This window comes from Thrips palmi, unplaced genomic scaffold (genome assembly GCF_012932325.1).
Source record: "Thrips palmi isolate BJ-2018 unplaced genomic scaffold, TpBJ-2018v1 HiC_scaffold_4, whole genome shotgun sequence".
Taxonomy (NCBI): Eukaryota; Metazoa; Arthropoda; class Insecta; order Thysanoptera; family Thripidae; genus Thrips; species Thrips palmi.
This window is the reverse complement of record NW_023144631.1, coordinates 8,873,765-8,894,398: the sequence shown is the minus strand read 5'-3', so window position 1 is coordinate 8,894,398 and position 20,634 is coordinate 8,873,765. Positions and strand designations below refer to the sequence as shown.

Here is a 20,634-nt window from a genome sequence, read left to right as displayed (position 1 = left end):
GAGACGCCGCCAGAGGCCTTCGCGTTATCAGCGCCGGTGTCACCTCTGTGAGTTTCTGTCTTGCAGGCAGAGGCGTAGCGAGCTCTCAAGGCTGTTGTCCCTGTGCTGCTGGCTGCCTAGGGTTGCCTGGCCTTGCCTAGAGTTGCCTAGGGTAGCCCAGGCCTCAGTCCTCCGGAGTGGCAGAGTCGTGGCGTCGGCTTACGTGCAGTGGCGTGCCTTGGGTGCCTTGGGCGTGCAGCGGGGCCGTTGCCTCATGCCGCGGGCATGCCGTGGGCCGTTCGTTGCTGCAGTCTGCAGCGCTGTCAGCATGCGCCGGCCCGGCCCGACCCGGCTGGCTTCGGGTTTCCCTTCGCCACTGTTTTGACTGAGTCGGTCGGGGCGGGGGTCGGGCTCTCTCCGGTTCGCGATGTCTCCTCCAGGTCTCCTCTTGGCGGCCGCAGTGCCAGCCCCGTCGGCCCCGTTCGGACCCGTCTGCAGACGTCTGGAGGGGCGCGGCCTCCGCCAGGCGGTGCCGCGGGCCGTCGAGGACGCCGTCGTGGAGTGCACCGCCGCGTTTTGGGCGAGCCGAGTTGGCCGCCGGCCAAGCAAATTGGATCGAGGTTTGCGTTCAGATACGCCCAGCCCGCCCTGCCCGCCCTGCCCGCCCTGGTTCCGAGCGGTGCTTTCGCCGTGCCCTGTCTCTCTCGCATTCCCGGGGCGTGCCGTAGGGGTGCGAGAGAGACAGAGCGTCGAAAGTCTGGTGGCCGACGCGCTCTAACGCGCTCCAGCTCGCCAGACGGGCGCCGCAGTGCTTCGCCTCGACTCGCACCGTAGCACGCCTTCACTGCGAAAAATTGCGTAGTTTGGAACGAAAAATGGGATGAGGAAAAAGTACGGTCCTTCTGTTGCGAGGTGATTGGCACTCCGTATGTGTAGTGCGCACCTGCCACGCGGACCGACTCGAGAGCCTCGAATAAAGGCACGTGTGCACAATGGGTGGGCATGCCATCCAGTAGTATCCAGGGAAATCCTTTAATCATTAGTAAACACCTGGACCCATGCGATCGCAGGTCCTTATATCTGATAATGTGACTCTGACTCATCGATAGTGGACATCATGTAAGTATACTTAAGTATACTTTCAATATTATTGCTAACCAAACGTGCATTTGCGCTAGCCTCTAAGCTCGATTCGCATCCGGGATCGAAATCGGCAGTCGCTGCGTCGGGCGTCGTGGTCAGGGCCGGCCAGGGCATTCCTTCTGCTTCTGCCAGCTCCATTCCATGTGTACACACAAGCCGGCGGGGGCGGGGGCGGTCTCCCTCAGTCTCTCTCTGCCATTTGGCAAGGGCTGCGGACCCCCGGTCCCGGTCTCTGGCAGTGGGTGGAGTCTGGCCCCAGGCAGGCAGGCAACACCGCCGGCAGCGCTGTCCGCGGCGAGGACACATTGCCTACCTTCCAGGCGGCGAGGCCGGTGCGGCGGTGCGGCCTGGCTATCTGTCTGCGTCGCGCCGTCGCGCCTCGCCTAGCTTCGCCGGCCCATTCTCTTTATTCTAATGAGGAGGGTTGGACTTTGGGCCCTTTCGGCCGTTGGGCTGGGCGGCACACTGCAGGGCTGCAGGGCTGCAGGGCCGGGGCTGGGGGCGTGCTTAGGCCGGCCCGTTATTCTATCCTCGTTGGAGGGGGAGGGGGAAGGGGGCGTTCGAATGTGAATATGAATCTGATAACGAGGCATTCATGCGTCACGGCCGGCGCGCCCGGCACAGCGGCACAGCGTTACAGTGGCCATTGTAGAGCAGGGCTGGCTCCCGCCCCCGGCCGCCCCCGTCCGCCCCACGGGCCCACGCCCCGGCAGCAATGCCCTGCGCCCTGCGCCCTGCGCGCGCCTGCGCCCTGCGCCCTGCGCCCTGCGCCCTGCGCCCTGCGCCCTGCGCCCTGCGCCCTGCGCCCTCCCTCAAGGTCGCCCCGCTCGCCTGCTGGCCCTACCAGCCCTACCAGCCCCGCCAGCCCTGCCGGGGAAGGGAAACAACAAGCGTGCAATTGGGAATGTGCTTACGGTGGAGCGGCAGCGCAGCCGTCGTCGTCGTCGTCGTCGGGGCCGTCGGCCTATTTGCCCTCATTAGCTCTCTCGCCCCGGGACTCGCGTCTTCCGCCGGCAGTGGGAAGGGGAAGGGGGAGCAGCGGGAATAAAAAGGAAGGTGTGGGGGCTGGGGGTTCGGCCGGAGGGCGAATCGAGGGGGGAAGGGGCACAAGGCCCGGAGCGCCTCTCGAGGACACGAGGGTCAAAGAAGGGGTTGTGGGGGCAGGTGGAGAACAATGAGAAGCCCATTCCGCCCGCCGTCCTCGTCGTCCTCGTGGTCCTCGTCGTCCTCGTGGTCGTCGCCGTCCTCAGCGTGTTCATCCTTCATCCCTTTTGCTTCTCCCGTTGCAGGCGGCCGTCGGGACGGCGGGAGCGGGTCGCCGGGAGCGCTGAGGAGGATGGCAGCACGTCGTGAACCCCGCGCCGAGGAACCAAGGTGAGAAAGAGGGAAAGAGAGAGAAAGGGAGGGAACCGGAGGGAACGGAACTTTTGGCCCGCTTTCGCGCCACACAATACAGGAGGTGCAAAAAGTGCCGCTCAGCTTATCGGAAAGCGGGGCACGGCCGGCACGGCTGGCACGGCAAGGGCCGGGCGGGAAGCACGGAAAGCCACCTACCTCTACTTCTGGCCCAGCTCTGGCTCGGCACTCGGCCCTCGGGGCGCATTGCGGTGGCGTGGCGTCGCCGTCGTGCACGACGCCCCGATTCGCTGGGGCGGCGACGGCCGCGGCCTTTCCCGACCCCCTTGGCCTTCTTGGCCTTGGCGGAAGAGACTCGCGTACAAAATAATGCAAGACGCCGAAATGCCAACCCGGGCGAAACCGAAACAGGAGAAACGGCTCGCTTCCACACCTCCCACACGCGGATCCCGCTCTCGTCGCTGTCTCTCTCGCACGCGTGGGGCTCGTCGGTGAGTGAGAGAGACAGAGCACTGCTCCGAGACAGTGTGCTGGCATGGCAGACCGCAACTCCGGCGTGTGCCATGTGGCCGCGCGGAGACAAAGCTAACGCTTCCGGGCTCGCGCGGCTCGCGCTCCTCAAAGCTCGCCCCGCGGCGCCCCGCGGCTCCGCGAACCGGAGGGAGCCGTGTGAGGCACACTGTGGGCCGCAAGCTGCGATTCGTATTCGCAGTGTACGCCCAAGCGCACACGTGCGGCGTACGGCAGCGCGGCGGCGCGGGCGTGAAGAGGAAGACACACTTGAGCGAGGCGATCGAATTCAATCCATACGGCCTGTCTCCCGCTCCGCCGGCGTGACGTGCCCTCCTGGATGACGGCCTTTGTGAGGGCGGGGCAGGACGAGCAGGGCGAGTGTGCCTGCCGAGGCTGAAGAGGGAGAGAGAGACACGGCGCGCCAAGTGCCGACGCCACGACACGCTCGCGAGCTCAATAAACCCGCCACCTAACCGCAGAGCGCGGAGCACCGAGCCCAGAGCACGGAGCACGCCCTCTGCGGGGATGCGATCTTGGCCGGGATCATGGCGACGGCGTGGCGACGGCCTGATGGCATCCATGGCACCCAAGGTGGGGGAGGGACCCGCTGGGACCTGCCAATGGGGACGTCCGACGTCGTCGTGGAGGGCGTGGAGGGCGCTGGGGGTAAAGGCGGGTAAAGGGGAGGGGGCGTTAATCATTGCGAGGCGGAAATGGACCTCGCCGTTCCGGCTGGACGCGCTGGAGCGCCACAGCGCGGCATGGCCACGGCATGGCGGCGCTCTCCCTCTCTCTCCCTCTCCCGCTGTCTCGCTCTCGCCAATAAAACAGAAGGGTCAATTTGTCGGCGAGCTTAATGGCCGATGCCAAATGACTCCGCGACAGCCCGTCGGCCAGCATGCACACCGATGATTCCGAGAGCCGCTCTGTCTCTCTCGCACCCATACGAGACGCTCCGTGAGTGCGAGAGAGACAGAGCGACGAAAACGTCCTTCGAAATGAGTCTGCAGCAGCGTCCGAATGGAAATGAGGGATCGAACCGGAATGGCGAGTGAGACGCGACGCGACCTAGACGATGCGTGGTGTGACGCGCGGCCAGGCGGTGCGCAAGGGCCGAGGGACCGTGCCGGAGCGGCTGGAGTGCCTGGAGCGGAGCGGCCGAGCCCCTGGCCCATTTTGGACCGGGCGGGGCAGCGCGGGGTGGAGCCGTACACCCCTCGGTAAGGTCCCTCGGCCCCTCGGCCCGCCCCGCCCCGCGGGACAGGGCGTCACCGACTCTGGCCGTGTTCAGTTAACGGGGCGCGCGTTGCTGGAGCGAGTCGCTACCGCGAGCGGAGAATGAGAGGAGCGAGCTCTCATGTAATTAGGAAATGCCATTCGAAGGGAAGGCCAACGCTCAAACACACACGTTAACGCGTAAAAACCTATACTACCCCGCATAGCATCACTTGAACCCGAATCTCACTCCCTCCGACACAGTGCGCTCCCGCAATGCGCTTTCGTTTACTGAATATAGCCTGCTGTTTACAGTGGGCAGTGAGCGGGCCCCAGACGCGTAGTTCCGCCAGCACTGTGAGCCGGCCAGCCCCGCCGGATCGGCCGACATCGCGAAAATCGGTTTTATCGGGCTGGAATGTGAGCGACAGTGACGTGCACGGCAACGCCGCGAGTCGTCAACGCACTGTAGGTTGATTCCAAGCACTGCTTTCGTCGCTGTCTCTCTCGCAACCTTCCTGGACGTTCCATGTGTGCGTGAGAGACAGAGCGACGACATCGGTGCTCGGAACGAGCGGAACGAGCCGGCTGCCGCGTGCCGCGATTGGCCGCGATGACCCGCCGATAGCCGTCGTGACGCGACCGTGACACCGCGACCACCGCCACACTGTGACATGGGGTCGTGACGCCGAGTCGTCCCGGGCCGTCACGCCGTCACGCGGGCCTTGTTCCCCAATACCGGGCCATTAGGCGAATCGATGCTGGCGGACGTCGCGGTGGTGCCGTCGCCGTCTCCGCGGCCGCGACGACGCAGAGGCCCGCCGCCACTGAGACCTCTTGCAGTGGCGCGGCTTTCTTTGCAGTGCCGAAGACCGGCTCTGCCGAGGGCTCTGCCGGGCGGGGACACGAGATAAAGGCAAGGCGGGGTCATTGAACATTTAGAGCGTCCTGGCCGGGGCGTGGTGGCGTGGGTGTTCATTTCGACGGGTTTTGCGCACGACCTGTGTGTGACGTGCGTCACGCGAAGTGCGGCGATGTCCCAGTGCTCATGTTGTTGCTCCTTGCTGCAGATGTTCAACACGCGCCACGGGGTGTTCAAGGCGCGCCGCCTGGCGGCCTACCAGTACGCGCCGTCGCGCGCCCACCTCCGCAACAACAAGGAGCGTGCCAACCTGTCCTTCCTGCTGGTGCTCATGTTCTTCGGCGTGTTCGGCGTCATCGTGCTCACCGAGATCTTCATGGTGGACGAGCGCGGCCGCGGCCAGGGCGTCCTGGTGAGGCACGGCGCGCCCACCAGGCAGCGGGCCGCCGACGCGCACCCCGACTACGACGAGCCCTTCGTGCCGGTAAGTTGGTGGAGGCGGCCCCCTCCCGCCAGGCCGCGAGGCCGCCAGGGTTTACTGTAGTTACTCCCGATTCCAACCTTTTACTTTATGACAGCCGGTCGTATTTTATTTTGAAAGAAAATGTAAAATAGGACTCACTCCCCCCTGCCTGCCGGCGCGGCGGCGAGGGTCGGGAAACAATGGAGGGGGTAAGTCCTCCGGGCCCCGCCGGCCCGGCGCGCAGCAGGCGCAGCCTTTGGGCTTTGGGGCGCGTTTACGCAACCCTTTGGGGAGCCCCAAGCCCTCCACCACACGTTCCTCCACCACACACGCAAAATGACGCGCAAAAGGAAATGTTCTATGCTAATTTTGATGGCGGGTGTAGTTGTTGGAGCCCGGGCTGGGTCCTAAGCACCGCCCCGCACTGTGAAACGACCCTCAGAATTTCGCTCGACGGCTGTGTGGCGTTTGACGGCGGGTTTGAATGGGGTCGGCACGGCACCGGAGTCCCGGAGTGCACCGAGGCAAGGTGGACTCCTCGCGGTCGGTGTGGAGGGGCCTCGGGCTGTAACCTCATTGCCCCCGCATTCCGGCCGATTTGACCGCCAGGACCGCCAGCACCGCCAGCACGGCGAGTTGCCGGCACGCCGCCCAGCATCGATTGCCGATTCTGCCGATGCGCCGCGCTGTCGGACAAACTCTCCGTCGGCGAGCAGGGAAGAGCCGGAAAGCCAAAGCCGGGCTGCAGCTGCCTAGGCCAGAGACATTGACGGGAATTGAAAAAGTTTGTGTCCGAGGCCGAGGCCGTGGCAGCCGACGCCGTGGCGTCCACGTCCTCGTCCTCGCAGTGGGCGCTTCGACCGCCGCGCCCCGCGCCCCGCCCTGCCTCGGCAAACATCCATGCTTTGCTACTTCTTGTTTCCGCCTGTTCGCGGCGACCGCGTGGCGCTGGCGCGCTCGGTACCGGCAGAGTAATAGTTAGTAGTTTTGTTATTTCGTCATGATAGACGAGGGCGTTGTTGTTCTGCAGCTCGCGCGGTGCGCCGCACAATGGCGTGCACCCAATGTATTATGCACTCTCCAAAAAAGGGAACCAATTTCGCTGTCGGGCGGTGTGTGCCGTGTGTGGGGCGGTCCCCTCCCAGTGGCGCTGCAGCCCGGCCCCGCCCAGCCCCGCCCAGCCCCGCCCAGCCCAGCGGGGTAATGAACAACACGACCACCCGACACGGCGCGGTACACACACGCCCGTGTCGGGGGAGTGGCGGCACACTGGCACTCTCTTCGCTGACGTCACCCTCTCTTCTGTCCGCAGGGCGACGACTACCTGCAGTACGTGTCCATGCTGCAGGCGGCGGGCCGGCCCGGCGGATCCGCCCTCGGCACGGGGGGCCGCGGCCCCAACGGCATCCCCGCGGCCGGGCTGGGGGCGGCCGGCCTGCCCGCCGGCCCCATGGACCAGAGGCTGCCGCCCAGCGCCAACCTCACGGCCAAGGACGGCGACTGGCAGACCGTCGGCGGCACCAGGTGAGCGAGGGCGAGGACACGCCGTGCTTGGCCTGCTGCGCGGTGCTGCGCGGCGCTGCGCCCCGCAGTGTGTGCGCCATGCATCATTGAGGCGGCTGTCGAGATTCCTGGGTGGGGGTGGGGGTGGGGGATGACCGCCGCTTCACCCGCCTTGCCCTGCCGGCCCCGCGGCGCCGCCACGTCCCCATCCATTATCTACGAGACGGCCAGCAGGGCCAGCACGCCTGACAGGCCGACCCCGACAGGCCAACAGGCCGAAAGCACACAAACAACGCGAATACACGAGCGGCGGTCCGGGATCGGCCAAATTACACCCGACCTCGTCCCGGACGGCCGCGTCTTGGGACTTCCCTCCCTCCCGGACGTCGCCAGCTCCGCGGGCGCCGCTCCATCCACCGTCCGAACGCCGTAACGCTGCCCCCTGTTTCAGGTTCAAGTTCCTGGTGTTCTCGGCGTACTTCGACCGGCGCGACGGCAACCGGATGATCCGGGTGGTGGGCGCCACCAAGACGCGCATGCCGGAGAGGGTGTTCTGCCGCTTCTGGTATCCGGCCGACCAGCAGCGCGGCCTGAGCGAGCAGCACCTGACGGTACCGGCCAAGGTGAGAGCTGCCACCGGCCGCCACCACGGCCGAATCTCCCGCGACTCCACCCCCCTCCCTCCTCAACGACTGCGTGTGTCTGCAGGTGAAGGTGATCCGTGAGAACTGGAACCTCAAGTACTCGGCGTGCTTCGTGCTGTGCCTGCTCCGCCACAACCAGACCGTGCCCCAGGCCGTGTCCGTGGTGGCGCGCCTGCGCGTGCGGCCGCACAACATGCTGGTGGTGCGGGAGCTGGACCGGCCCGCGGGCATGCCGCCTCCGGACCCGCTCTCGCTGGCGGTCTGCGTCAAGCCGCTGCACTTCAGCTACAACAGGGTCAGTTCAGAAGCCACTGCCACTCCCGGAGGCAGGTCTGGCTCAACCAGGAGAGGCCTGGGCCCAAAACCAAAGCAGCATTAACCCACTTGGAAATTTCTAACTTTTGGTTGACTTATTTTTTATAAATTTGGCCGGCAGCCGGTTGAGATGCTGGAGTTCCTGGAGCTGAACACGATGCTCGGGGCGGACCACTTCACTTTCTACAACCACACCATCGGGCCACAGGTGAGCAGCTTCGTCCGTCTCCCGTTGATTTCACACTGCGTCTTTTGGGCCGATGCAACCAATGTTTTTCTTTTCGTCCTCCCCGCCAGGTGGCCTGCATCCTGCAGGACTACGCGGCGCGCGGCCGCGTCACGCTGCTGCCCTGGAAGCTCAACATGGCTTCGCAGCGCGAGATCCGCACCGAGGGTCTGTTCGCCGCCCTCAACGACTGCATGTACCGGAACATGAACCGGCACTCGCTGGTGGCGCTGATCGACCTGGACGAGTTCATCGTGCCCAGGCACAACCTCACCCTGCCGGACCTCCTGCAGTGAGTCCTCCCTCTCTCCCTCGCTGTACCTGTGTTCTTGTTTGTTCGGGTAACGCGCCGCACCACCGCTTTGGAGCCAAGCTTCCCCTCCCACCCGAGGCGTCGGGGTGGAGTAGGGCGCCTGGCAGGTAGGCATCCCGCTCGCATGAGAGCGCCGCGGGTTTGCCTACGCTCCCGTCTGCAGGCGCACTGGCCCGGCAAGGCGGCAAACCGCAGAGGGGAGGGCGAGGGGGAGGCACAGCTGCCAGTTTTCCTCTTCCTTTTTCTTTGGCCTGCCCTCTAAACCGTTTCTCCGGCGTGCTTCGTTGCTTCGCAGGTGGCTGGGCAAGCGGCTCAACACGCGCAGCGCGGGCTCCTTCTCCTTCCAGAACGCCTTCTTCTACCTGCAGTGGACGGACGACCCGCTCGTCAACAGGCACGGCCTGGACAGCCGCCTGCTGACGGCCAGGAAGACGACGCGGCGCGTCAAGCTGCACCCGCACAAGCAACGCTCCAAGTACATCTGCCGGCCCGAGTTCGTGGTGAGTGCGACGGGATGGTGTGAGCGGGATGCAGCCTCCTCCGCGCCGTGCCGCCCGCCGTGCCGCCTCTGACTGACTGGCTGGCTTGCTTGCAGGTGGAGGCGGGCAACCACTTCGTCTGGGAGTTCCTGCCCGGCCACGGCGCCATCAACGTGCACCCCTCGGCGGCCATCCTGCACCACTACCGCGTGTGCGAGTTCGGCGGCGACGACTGCGTCAAGTCGGCGCACGTGGTGGACCGCACGGCGCACCGCTACAAGGACCGCCTGGCGGCGCAGGTGTCCAAGCGCTGGGCGCTGCTCAAGGACGACTGCGGCCTCGGGGACCTGTTCATCCCGCCGCTGGACCCGCCCGACGTGCTGGAGTTCGAAGACGAGACCCTGCCGCCCTCGCCGGCGTCGTCGCCGCAGCAGGTGGACGCCCTGAACGCCAACGTGCCGCCCGGGGCGCCCGCCACCGACGCGGAGCCGGCGCGGCAGCCCGAGGCCAAACTCAGCTAGCGGTCGGCGGGGGCGGCGTGGGGCGGGCTGCGCAGACCACAGCGTCGCCGGCGTGCCTCCCCCGGGCGCCGGCGGCAGTACAACCGCCACCACGGCGCGCCCGACTACTGAGGGCCGCCCCGCCCCGCCCCGCCCCGCCCCGCTCCCGGCGTTCCCCTATCGACATATCCAGCTACACGCTGGCCACTGCGTGCCAGCGACGCGGCAGCATTTACTTGTCATTAATTGTTTTGTTGTCTATGTCTTCTATTATGTATCAGTATGGTTAGGATTACGGTAGCAAATACCCAAGTCGTGGGTCGCACAAATAATAGTATTTTACATCCGGTAGAGAAATCTGGCCTGGCGCAAGAGGGGCATGACGTGTTTGTTGGGTACTCGCTTGCCTCGACAAACGATTTGCTGCTGGAGCACAAACTAGAACGCTCGTTCAGACATGACTAAGTTCGCTGCATGATCGAGTATAGCATATTTTGGCTGCAATTTTTGTTGTTCTCTGTTTCACTCTCAAGTCACCCTGACTGAACGGTCGTGCAGAGTCGGCGTGAACCAATTCGGGTGAAAGTCATTCAGAGACGCCAGTGACGCGTCAGTGACGTGTTAGCACAACAGGTCTTCCCACGAATACACTCTCGCGAGAGAGGGCATTTGGTGTACATACATTACTGTAAATATGCGACCTGTACGTACGATGGTCTTATATTATTTTATACATTTGTAAGTTGTTTACAAATTAGTGATTAACATGCTTCCTGCCTTCCCGGGGCGCGAAGCCGCGAAGGCCAGAGGAGGGCTGCGTTGCCCTCAAAGCACAGACTGTGATGTCGCTTTTTTCGAGCTGTGAGACGAAGACAAACGGCGCGAACGTAGTGCGTGCGTGCGTGAGTGTGTGTGTGTGAGTGTGCGAGTGAGATGAATAGATACTTACCGAGCAAAACACATGAGCCACTTTAGTGTCATTGATGTGAAGTGCCACCGATACCAACTCCGTGCATGCTAGCGGGGAAATAACTTGATTCATCTCCGAGGTGTATCTATGTCTACATTTCGGTGTGCTGTTTTTTTTTCAGTTTTTTTCCCCTTTACCTAAGACTTCCATGTTTCCGCCCCAACTCGCGATGCGTCCTATTCTTAATCGGTTCATTTTTCGAAACCCTACTGCCACCTCCCCGTACCTAAGGTCATATGGACATCTTCCATATGACCTTACCCCTATCCCCTCGAGGATGCGAGCAGAACACGAAGGGTAGGCGAGCTGTCAAAACTCAGCGCAAAGTTGATTATCTCATCCATATTTTGTTACTTATGTATATGTATATGATGCGAAAACGCCCAATTGTTTGTATAACAAGGCTCTCTATGAAAATATTGTTTCAGAACCAAAGTGCCAAGCATGAATGCAGGAATAATATTTCGATTGTATCATGTTGCAGGATGGAAGAAACATACCTAATTATGTATCGATAACTGAAATAAAAGTACGATAAAGAAAATACAGTGTGTTCGTTTTTTGTAGCTCCTTTCTCCCTGCATTTCCCCAAGCGCACGACAGAGGACGGGCGAGTCAAGGGGCGGGTTGCTCTTTGCCTACTCCTGAGCGGTAGATGCTTTCGCAACACTTAGACGTCAGTGCCAAACAATCAGTTGGGTTGCCCTGGTCGCGACAACGCGACATCGCGGGCCAGACGAGCTCATGTGCAGTGCGGTGATGTGCTGACGAGGCCCTGGGCCCCTGGGCCTCCGGGACCAGGAACCGGGGGGAAGTCCGAGTGAACGCGGTCTCCCCACTCTTCACCGGCACCATCTCCGCCAGGGACAGTCGTCCTAGGGAAGTCTGCTCGCTCGAAGCGACGTTGCAATTGACTGGAATCATCGCGTCCCTGCCTCGTCTTCGTCCCTGGTTGAATTTGCTTTCACGTTTTCACTGGTTTCACGTTCGCTTTGGTTCGCTTCGCGCGGTGGCGGTGTGGCGGCTGCGTTGCGCGGCTCGCAAAGGCTCGGTCGGTTAGGTCCGTGCCGTTGCCGTTTGCGCCGCTGCGCCCGGTGTCGGTGTCAAACATGGCGGAGGTGTTCTGGACCCGGAAAGCTTGAGCTGGTTGGATATTTACTTGAAATATCTTCACGAACTCGCAGGTAATTGAACTCCCGAATTATTTATCTGCCGATGAACGGGATGTAGCAGTTTATCAGTGTCGAGGAAGATTGCAGTGTGGCTTTAGGGTGGCGACTAAGAATATCGTCTGGTCTGATGCATCCAGTTTTCGGCGTTGTTTACAGTGGTTTATCTGACTGCAAATATTTTAGATATGTGGAGTTGTAGTATTTCGTTAACAACAATGTTGCAATGCCAGTTTCCTTCTTCCGGTCACCTCTTCTGACGTGTCACGGGCTCAGCCTCTGGCGAAAATGGACCTCAACTGACGTCACTTTGAGATGATAGAGGTTAGATTCTCGTCAAGTGTTTTCCACTCTGTTGACTTGACTAGACCACTTCGAATAAAAGCGATCATTTTATCCCTTTATTCAATTTTTTTTCAAAGAAAATTATTTTGCCTGTAGATATTTTATTATCTTATTGGGTTTCGTTTTTCAGAGACTATAAACAAATATTCCTTGTATGACAATTAATCAATGGTGGTTTCTATTGTTTATCTGAATACCTAAATTTTGTCTATGCTTTTATTTTTGCAGGTAACATTTCAAGAGCACAAATGAGCAACCCCAACTATTTTAGGATTTCATTCAGAGATGCATCGAAGTCATCCAAAGACAAACCTCATATCAAGTATGTTCTTAATGCCATGCGAGGCAATTTCAACCCAGCCTTGAAGGATGGCAAGGACCCAGCAGATTCTGAAAGGAGTGAATCTATTGTTGACAAGAGTGATAGTTGTGAATCATCAGTAGATTCTAAGAACAGCAAGAAAATTACTTCGACGTGTAACTCTGATCCAGTGGCAGAGCTTAAAAGTGGTAAAAAGAACAATCCAAGTAATAACATTAATGTGGCAGAACCTTGTATGGACAATAAAATTGGTGTTAAAGGAGATGCCACGATTGGTAATACCACTTTGTTGGAAACAGCTGAGAACAAAGTCAGTACCAAGAAAAATTCTAGTATCGGTAAGAATAGTTTTGATGGCACTCTTGATGCCAAAAGCACCAAAAAGGACTCTGCTCTTCCAAAGAGCAACATGTCTGAATTAACAGTAGACAAGAAGAGTGTAGGCAAGAAAGAAACCTGTGGAAACAAGACCATGAAGACCGCTGAAATGGTCAGTGTAATTAAACCAGAAGTGATTAAAAAAAGAACTGAAAAGAAGTCGGAAACTGTAATAATAGACCCTGAAAATGTTAATAATTGTAAAGTAACATCAGTTGGTTCTGGGCCCACAACACCAACGCCTTCTTCTTGTTCCAATGACAATGAAGACATCAACCCCATGGGAACTGATGTGCAAACACCAGATGATTCGCCTCCCCTAGCCAAGGAAGTAGCAACACAAGGTAGTGAAGAACGCAAAAAGCGGATAGCGAGAAAGCGTGCATTAAGGAACAGATCTTCTACTCGCTCAGAAGGCGGGTCTGAAGCAGATGCACCAACCACTTGGCGCAAAAGGTCTGCTAGGCGCTGGTCCAAAGAAGGAGAGTCGGTCTTGCAGAATGCCATAGCCCGCAAAGAAAAGTCACTGAGTTCTATCGGTAAGTCTGATGAAGACAAGACTCGAGTTGCCGTGCGAAATTTAAGAGACAGTAGAAATTCATTACCAGATCATAAACGTTCCCATAATAAATCCCAAGACAGTACATCTGCTAGCCCAGAGTCATCTTCAGATGTTAAAGGGAAAAGTGCAGTGTCACCCAAACTACAAATTAATGGCAGCACTGACATGGTAAAGAAAGATAATGAAACCGAAAACTCAGAGACTGGGTCTGATACTGCAAGTAAAATATCCATAAAGCAAGAGGCTGAAAATCCCTGCACTCATACTAAGACTGGCAAGCGGCGCTATAAACCATTTCGTGGTTTGCGCTATTCCTTCAGTGGGGTGACCAAGAGATCTAAAGTCATCCGCCGCTCAGCTCCATCTCAGAGGAATTTTGCAAATTATTTCAATGAGCTTACAATGGAAAGCTCAAACTCTTCCACTTTTAAAAGTGCTACTAACAGCTTAGCTGCTGAAAGTAAGTTACCATAATCATTGTGTTTTGCTTATGATATTTTTGTTGCCAGTATTTTTAAATGAAGCTGTTTTTTATTTTGCAGAGTCTCGTAGTAATAGTCCTGCAGTGGCAGATGCCTGCACTTCGAAGTCGAAAAAAAATCGCCGAGGTGAGTTGAGAGATAAACAAAATGGTTCTGCCTAGGCTTACCTGCCTAGGCTTGGAAGGTGCTGTGTGCCGCGTGCCGCGTGCCTGCTCCACTGAGCGAACGCGGAATGCCGCGAGCGAATTGTGCTAGATCAGCATCAGCATTTCCTCCTTTCCTGTTGTGTTCAGGTGCTCAGGCAGATGTTTCCATGTCACTCATTAACTTTTTTCTGTACAGATAATACCCTGTCACCGTCACCAAGTCCTGGGGACACACCTGCAGATGCTAATCATCCAGAATCAACTGCCATTTCTATTGGTGTAAGGTTTTGTTTACCTTTTCTTTTTTCCTTTTGAAGATTTTGTTGTGGATTATTTGCTATCATTGCTCTTTGTTGAACAGGCTGGAACTGCTGGACTGTGTCTTTGCCAATCTAAAACAAATCTTTATGTACGTAAAGATGCTTTTGAAGAAAGTGATTTAAGTCTGATGTGCCAGGCTGTTGATTCCCTGGAAGGTCGCTTGATAGGCTGTTGTAATGCAGTGGGCGGATCCGAATCTGCCAGACTTTACCGTCCTAGCCCTCGTGTTCCTTATATTGTGGTTTGTGAGCAACATAGGCAACGTCTTTTGAGACACCACTGTTGCCCAGGTTGTGGAAATTATTGTACTCAAGGACGATTTGTGCAGTGTCCAGCACTACATTATTATCATCGTGATTGCCAACTTTTAATTGCTGGAAATCCCCAGTGCCCTCATTGTGGCTTAGACTCTCCTCCAAATGAAGTAAGTATAAGCTTGGGAGTTCAGAAGTATCCTGTATTCCTGCCTCATCAAAAGCTTGTAAAGCAAACGTAAGTAAAATTTCTCCCTACTTTTAAAAAAGTATGCTCTTAGTCATGATTTCATCAACTTTTATGATCTTATTTGCAGACCTTCTGCAAGAATGAGCCTTGTATCCAGTACGGAGACACTTGAACAGCTCGAATCACCACCTGTCAACATATCTATGACACTTCCCATCGCCACCACTGTCTTGGACAAAGGAGAGCGAGAAAAGTTAGAAAAACTTGTAAAGAATGCTTGTAGTATGCGCAGTGAAGGGCGCTCTGCCCATTTGCCAAGGTTTGTTTTTATGTTTTTAGTTCCATTGGCGGATGGGAAATTTTGGTTCATTTAACAAGGTTTGGTCTGCATAATTATACTAATGTCTATGCTCAAAACTAGGTTCATTTTTGCTAAGTAGTGTCATGTTCCAATTGATGTTCCAGCTTAAATGAGTTGGAATTTGGTCTGTCTACAGTCTATTTTTTCCACTTAACCTTTTTCAAAAATTAATTTGAAAGCAAAAACTACTTATCTTTGTCACAATAGTAATGTCAATCGTTTATGTTATGTTACGTACTTTCATAATTTTTTAAAAGAACTTAAAAGCTTCTGTGGAAGCTTCTATAAGTGTCAAAAGCCATGGGGTTCAATAATTTGCTCCATTCGCCAATCATAGGTTTTTTAAACAATCTCAGTTAATTTCTGCTTTTAACAAGAATTATACATAGCTTGTGTTTTTAAACTGCTTTATGCATGCATATTAAAGCTCTCTAGGTTTTTCTCTTTCCTATTTAGAAATTTCTTCCTTGTGAAATTGGAGCATTTTTCAAGGAAGTGCCTTGTCAATGTACATAGTTTGTTCTAGGTTTCTTCTTCCATATTTTTAGACTTTTAGTTTTTTGCCTTGTAGTTTGATCTTTCAAACTCTTGTCCCTTGTTTTGGTTTTTAAGGTATTTTCTAAGAATTTTGCATGAGATTATTTTGTTTGTGTTGGTGTGCATTAAAATTATTGACTGCAGAGTGCAAAACCTTCATGTGTCCCAACACATCTTGCTTTGCTATCAGGAACTTGTCATCTTTGTAAACCCTGTTTTTTAGTTTAGTTTTTTCTCTCCATTTTTTAGCATCTTGTCATTTTGAATTCAAATTCTTATGTTTGTTTATCTCTTTGTATTCAGATACTCAGCAAAACATCTTTACCAATCAGCTAAATCTGGAGATGCAGAGAAAATTGTTCAGATAATACGTATGTATTCATATGCCTTCATATTTGTATTATTTAAAACTAAGTTGGGTTACCACAAGTTTTTACCTGATATTTGTTAACTCCAGGACATGGAATCAACCCCAACCATATTTACCGAGAAATAAGTATGCGCACAGCATTGCACGCTGCCTCTGAAAAGGGTCATATGTTGGCAGTGCATGTTCTTGTACAAGCTGGAGCACAACTTGACCCACAGGACAGCGAACTTATGACTCCCACTATGCTTGCTTGTCTTAATGGCCACTTGCGTGTTGTACAATATTTGGTCAAAGCTGGAGCCTGTGTTACTCATCAGGTATTATTTTATGTCTTAAACTGAACTGAAAGTCTTACCTGCACAAATTCAACTGTTAAAATTTACTGAAAGAATGTAGACTATTTTGTAGCAGTGGTTTACTTAGGGCTTGTTCTGAATCATCCAGTATGTACTGTGCTTAACGGATTGGAATACTTGTGTGACCAAATCTTATTTTTGTGTTCAGGGATCAGATGGCATGACTGCATTGCACATAGCAGCCAAGCGGGGAGACTTGGAAATTTGCCATTGTTTGTTGACTACTGGAAAAGCTCCTCTTAGTTATATCGATGTAAAGGATGATGGAGGGTGGACAGCTCTAGTTTGGTCTTGTGAATTTCGCCACGTTGCTGTAGCAAGGTACTTACCTTTATGTATCTTTGGTTTCGAAATCTCTCTCTATTACTGACATACATTTCAATGCACAGACAGTATCACAAGTTTTGGTTTGTTTCGGTAATGATTCTTACATTGCTCTCTACTTGTAGCTATCTCCTGGATCGACGTGCGGACGCATTGCTCCGCGATAGTGAAGAAAATATTGCATTACATTGGGCAGCATTTTCTGGCAGTGAGGAGATATCAGAAAAGCTTCTTAATCATGGGTCTAGTGTCAATTCTGTAAATATCCATGGCGATAGTCCATTGTAAGTACTCCTCCTTTAGTGCTTTGGTTTTTCTGTGCATCTTGACTCGCAATGGTAAGGACCGTTATTTCGTTTGCAGGCATGTTGCTGCTCGTCAAGACAACTTACAATGTGTCCTACTGTTCCTGACGCGAGGTGCAAGGCCAGATATTGTCAATGGGATAGGTCAGCATCCTCTAGATTGTTCTTTGGTTGGTAGTGATTGTTACAATGCCATTAATACCACTGCTGAATTGAGGAAAATGACAAGTTCTGCAAAAGAGCGCACCAATAGAATTCTTACAAAGTGAGTTTTTCTTCTGTACTGAAGTTTGTTTGCCTACTTATAGGATGACTATTTTATTTACTTTTTAACTGATATCTTTCAATTTTAGTGATATTACCCGAGGCAAAGAGGAAAGTGAGATACAATGTTTAAATGCGGTTGATGAAGAGGCTGAGCCTCGAGATTATGTTTATGTCACTGAAAACTGTTTCACTTCTAATATACATGTAGATCGGGCAATCACATCTCTTCAGGTAAGTCATCAACTTAAATAAGGTTTTTCATTTTATTTTTGAAACAGCCATTTGATATAAATTTTTTTTCTATTCCATTCAAGTCATGTGAATGTGAAGACACATGTATAGGAACTAGCTGTAAATGTACCCAGCTGAGTTTACAGTCATGGTATGATGCGGAGGGAAAACTTCTCCCTGAGTTTAATTTCTTTGGTGAGTTCTGTCAGAACACATGCATTTCTGTTGCACATGTCTTCAATTATTGACTAAAACTTGTCCTTTTCTCTGGCAGACCCACCTATGCTTTTTGAGTGCAATGAAATGTGCTCTTGTAATGTAAAGCTGTGTAGAAACAGAGTAGTTCAAAGAGGACTGAAGGTCAGATTTCAATTGTTCCGCACTGTGGGCAAAGGATGGGGAGTACGTACCCTCACTTTTATTCCCAAGGGGACGTACGTGTGCGAGTAAGTTTCCCTTTGCCAGTTCTTCCATGAAAAACAAACATATTTGCCAACCATTAACTTTGAACATGTTTAATTACTTTCCTTAGATATATTGGTGAAATCATTTCGGATTGTGAAGCTGATCAACGGGAAGATGACTCATATTTGTTTGATCTGGACAACCGGGTAATTTAACTCAAAGAAACATAGATGCATTGCTAACCTCCATTTTTTCTAGGCTGGGATATATTGTTTATTTTTGTTCCAGGATGGAGAAACATATTGTATTGATGCCTGCCGCTATGGTAACATTGCTCGCTTCATAAATCATATGTGTGCGCCAAACCTCCAGCCTGTTCGTGTTTTCATGGGTCACCATGACTTGCACTTCCCTCGGATTGCATTCTTTGCAAATAGGGATATTGAACCTCAAGAGGAGTTAGGGTATGTTCCTCTTGTGTGATACCTTTGTGATGAAATTTTGATGGTGTTCCTCTCCCATTTACTAAAATATTGATGTTCTAGGTTTGATTATGGTGACAAATTTTGGATAATCAAGTATAAATCATTTACTTGCACTTGTGGAGCACCAAATTGTAAGTACTCTGAAATATCTATCAAGCAAACTCTTGCTGAATACAACCGGAAACAAGAGGAGGAATTAGTCACATGAAGAAGATTTGGGCTTTGTAATGGTAGTTCATAAGAAGAATTTATCTAACCTAGTTAGTTCAATGCTGCCCTCCGAATTGTGAGTCACTGCCTAAATGAAATTGTAGATATCATATCTGCTAAGATCTATAATCATTTGCAGAATTATATTTTAAGAAAGACTTAAAATTGACAAAAGGCGTTGCACAAAACTGATTGTGTGTATACTTTGAGTTAGTTTAAGTGCAACCTTTACGTTTGTTTTTAATTCTGTAATGGAAATGCTTTCAGTGGTTTTGATTCTTTTGCTGAGGTGTGCTCATGTTTTATGTTTTGGCTAAGTAGTTTGAGGAAAAGCCCGCAAGGTTTTTAATCTATAATATTTTTCCTATCCCAAGAAAATGAGTCGATGATGGAATAGACTTCTTTAAGCAAACTTGCAGTTGTTTGATTGACCCTGTGCGCTATATAGCACTAAGATTGAGCCCTAACCATGAAGTTAAGTGTGCATGCAGGTTTCAAAAATCTGCAGTCACAAATTTGTACTAATAAATCTTGTGCCAAAATGTCAACATTTTGAGTTAAGATTTTAGAAAGTGGTGTGTTTAGCAATGTATTGTCAGAAGTACTGTTTTGAATCTTTATTTATTGTTTATTGTTTGATCTCAGAGGCTTTGAAACTTTGAATAACAATTTAATTTTGTCGGATGTCATTATTGAATGTTTGCTTTTGTCCCAAAACGGCTCACTGCTGAATAATTTGAAGATTTATATGGAGCTCAATGTCCCCCATCCCTTCTTTTGTCTTGTAATGAGAAATCCCATTAATTTATCGGATATTATTAAGGTTTGATTCTTGATGATGCCAAGAATTATAGTTCAATTGGTGCTGTTATTGCTTTCCATTGCAAAATGCTTAGTCAATGAGAAGGTAGTTATATTATGTTTTTTTTTTATTTTCATTGTTGTTGTTTTGCTATCTGCTGTAAAACAATTTTTTTTCTGATTATTGTTGTAGCCGAATGTTTCTGCATCGGTATTCAAACTTCTTGTTTTTGTTGAAACTTTATTTCACAATTGATAATTTGAGTATTTTTTATGTGCATGTAGACGCGCCTTTTGTGTTCAACTATCTCAATCATCCCCATTGTCTTTAAGTTTATGTACCTGTTACCAACTAAACTAAAAAGATATAGATTTAGACGAATTGTGCAGCCTGTGTGATTAAATTTTCATCCATTGACTTTTACTTGACTTTAATGACATGTGTTGATTTCTCTGAGCAATCCATGTACTGTACACATTGTGAATTTACCGTTACTATATTATAGGACTAAGTCTTTGTATTTCCTTTGAGTTCATATTGAGTGTTGTATGAAATTGAGTGAAATGCTGTAATAGCATAAATTGAAGAAGGTAATCAATATTGATCTTCTCAAGCATCATTCATTTTACACGGGAAGTAAGATGTAATGTAGGACTTCATGCATGGTGCTCATTTGCTGGAAGTATCAATTTCGTTTTTGAACATCCACCTCATGTGTTATTTAGGTTTCTTATGGCTTGTTTCTATGAACATGTGTTGTGTTAAGCTCTAGTCTGTGTCTTTTTCCTACTGTTTATTTTTTATCGAGATTATTGAGTTATGTAACATTTTTTTGATGTAGGTTCTAATAGTTTTTCTAGAGAGGCTCAAAGTCTCTCTGGGTTCTACCTTTCTCCTTTAAATAGCCCAACTGTGAAAGGGTTTCCTTTTGTTATCTACCAAAAATTTGTTTTTTCCTTCTCTTTGTTCCTGATACACAACCTAATTATGTTAAATCTGGGAACTACCATGTACCCTCCTGTGCATTGTTGTTATCTGTCGCAAAGCATGTCATGTGTAAGGTGGTATGTAATAAACACTCTGTAATAATTGTATTTTGTTGGTCGAGCCATAAGATCAAAACAGAACATAAACATATCCTTTAAGTAAGGTTCGACCATGATTTCACCGCCCTGGGGGCCCTGCGGGATCGTCGCTACGGGACAGTTGGCAAACAAATTGCTGAGTGATTGACTTCACACATGCAGCCACCGAACATGGCTACTCCTGCAAGGCAAATCCTGGGTCCGCGCCTGACCTAGCGAGGGGAGGAGAGCTTAGGCAACAGATAT

General features: G+C 52.4%; 2 protein-coding genes across 6 annotated transcripts; both read left to right on the top strand.

Moving 5' to 3' along the window:
• Positions 1-813: 813 nt before the first annotated feature.
• Positions 814-9,532, top strand: LOC117649595. The gene is made up of 10 exons (XM_034392486.1): positions 814-1,098; positions 2,412-2,496; positions 5,277-5,474; positions 6,964-7,055; positions 7,486-7,657; positions 7,743-7,973; positions 8,115-8,201; positions 8,291-8,511; positions 8,828-9,032; positions 9,128-9,532. Exons 3-10 carry the CDS (start codon positions 5,277-5,279, stop codon positions 9,530-9,532), a joined length of 1,611 nt encoding a protein of 536 aa, XP_034248377.1. The 5' UTR covers positions 814-1,098; positions 2,412-2,496.
• A 1,979-nt stretch (positions 9,533-11,511) lies between these two features.
• LOC117649096 (histone-lysine N-methyltransferase EHMT2) lies at positions 11,512-20,397 on the top strand. Of its 5 annotated transcripts, none has more exons than XM_034391527.1 (18): positions 11,525-11,665; positions 11,884-11,974; positions 12,224-13,717; positions 13,800-13,865; positions 14,082-14,164; positions 14,247-14,698; positions 14,778-14,969; positions 15,852-15,919; positions 16,006-16,235; positions 16,423-16,595; positions 16,724-16,882; positions 16,962-17,168; positions 17,257-17,401; positions 17,485-17,596; positions 17,676-17,847; positions 17,934-18,012; positions 18,095-18,270; positions 18,352-18,499. In XM_034391527.1, exons 3-18 carry the CDS (start codon positions 12,244-12,246, stop codon positions 18,497-18,499), a joined length of 3,936 nt encoding a protein of 1,311 aa, XP_034247418.1. In that variant the 5' UTR covers positions 11,525-11,665; positions 11,884-11,974; positions 12,224-12,243. The 5 variants fall into 5 exon arrangements, with proteins under 5 accessions (XP_034247421.1, XP_034247417.1, XP_034247418.1 ...); XM_034391528.1 differs by having other exon boundaries at positions 11,534-11,665; positions 11,810-11,974; XM_034391530.1 differs by lacking the exon at positions 11,884-11,974 and having other exon boundaries at positions 11,512-11,665; positions 14,778-14,903.
• The last annotated feature ends 237 nt before the right edge of the window (positions 20,398-20,634 follow it).

What these genes read in the sequence shown, in the direction of transcription:
- LOC117649595 (XM_034392486.1), top strand. Translation starts at nt 5,277, where the DNA reads ATGTTCAACACGCGCCACGGGGTGTTCAAGGCGCGCCGCCTGGCGGCC. An exon ending in CAGACCGTCGGCGGCACCAG is followed by an intron (nt 7,056 to 7,485) that starts GTGAGCGAGGGC and finishes CCCCTGTTTCAG; the next exon opens with GTTCAAGTTCCTGGTGTTCT. An exon ending in ACCACACCATCGGGCCACAG is followed by an intron (nt 8,202 to 8,290) that starts GTGAGCAGCTTC and finishes CCTCCCCGCCAG; the next exon opens with GTGGCCTGCATCCTGCAGGA.
- LOC117649096 (XM_034391529.1), top strand. Translation starts at nt 12,244, where the DNA reads ATGAGCAACCCCAACTATTTTAGGATTTCATTCAGAGATGCATCGAAG. An exon ending in TAACAGCTTAGCTGCTGAAA is followed by an intron (nt 13,718 to 13,799) that starts GTAAGTTACCAT and finishes TTTATTTTGCAG; the next exon opens with AGTCTCGTAGTAATAGTCCT. An exon ending in CAACTGCCATTTCTATTGGT is followed by an intron (nt 14,165 to 14,246) that starts GTAAGGTTTTGT and finishes TTTGTTGAACAG; the next exon opens with GCTGGAACTGCTGGACTGTG.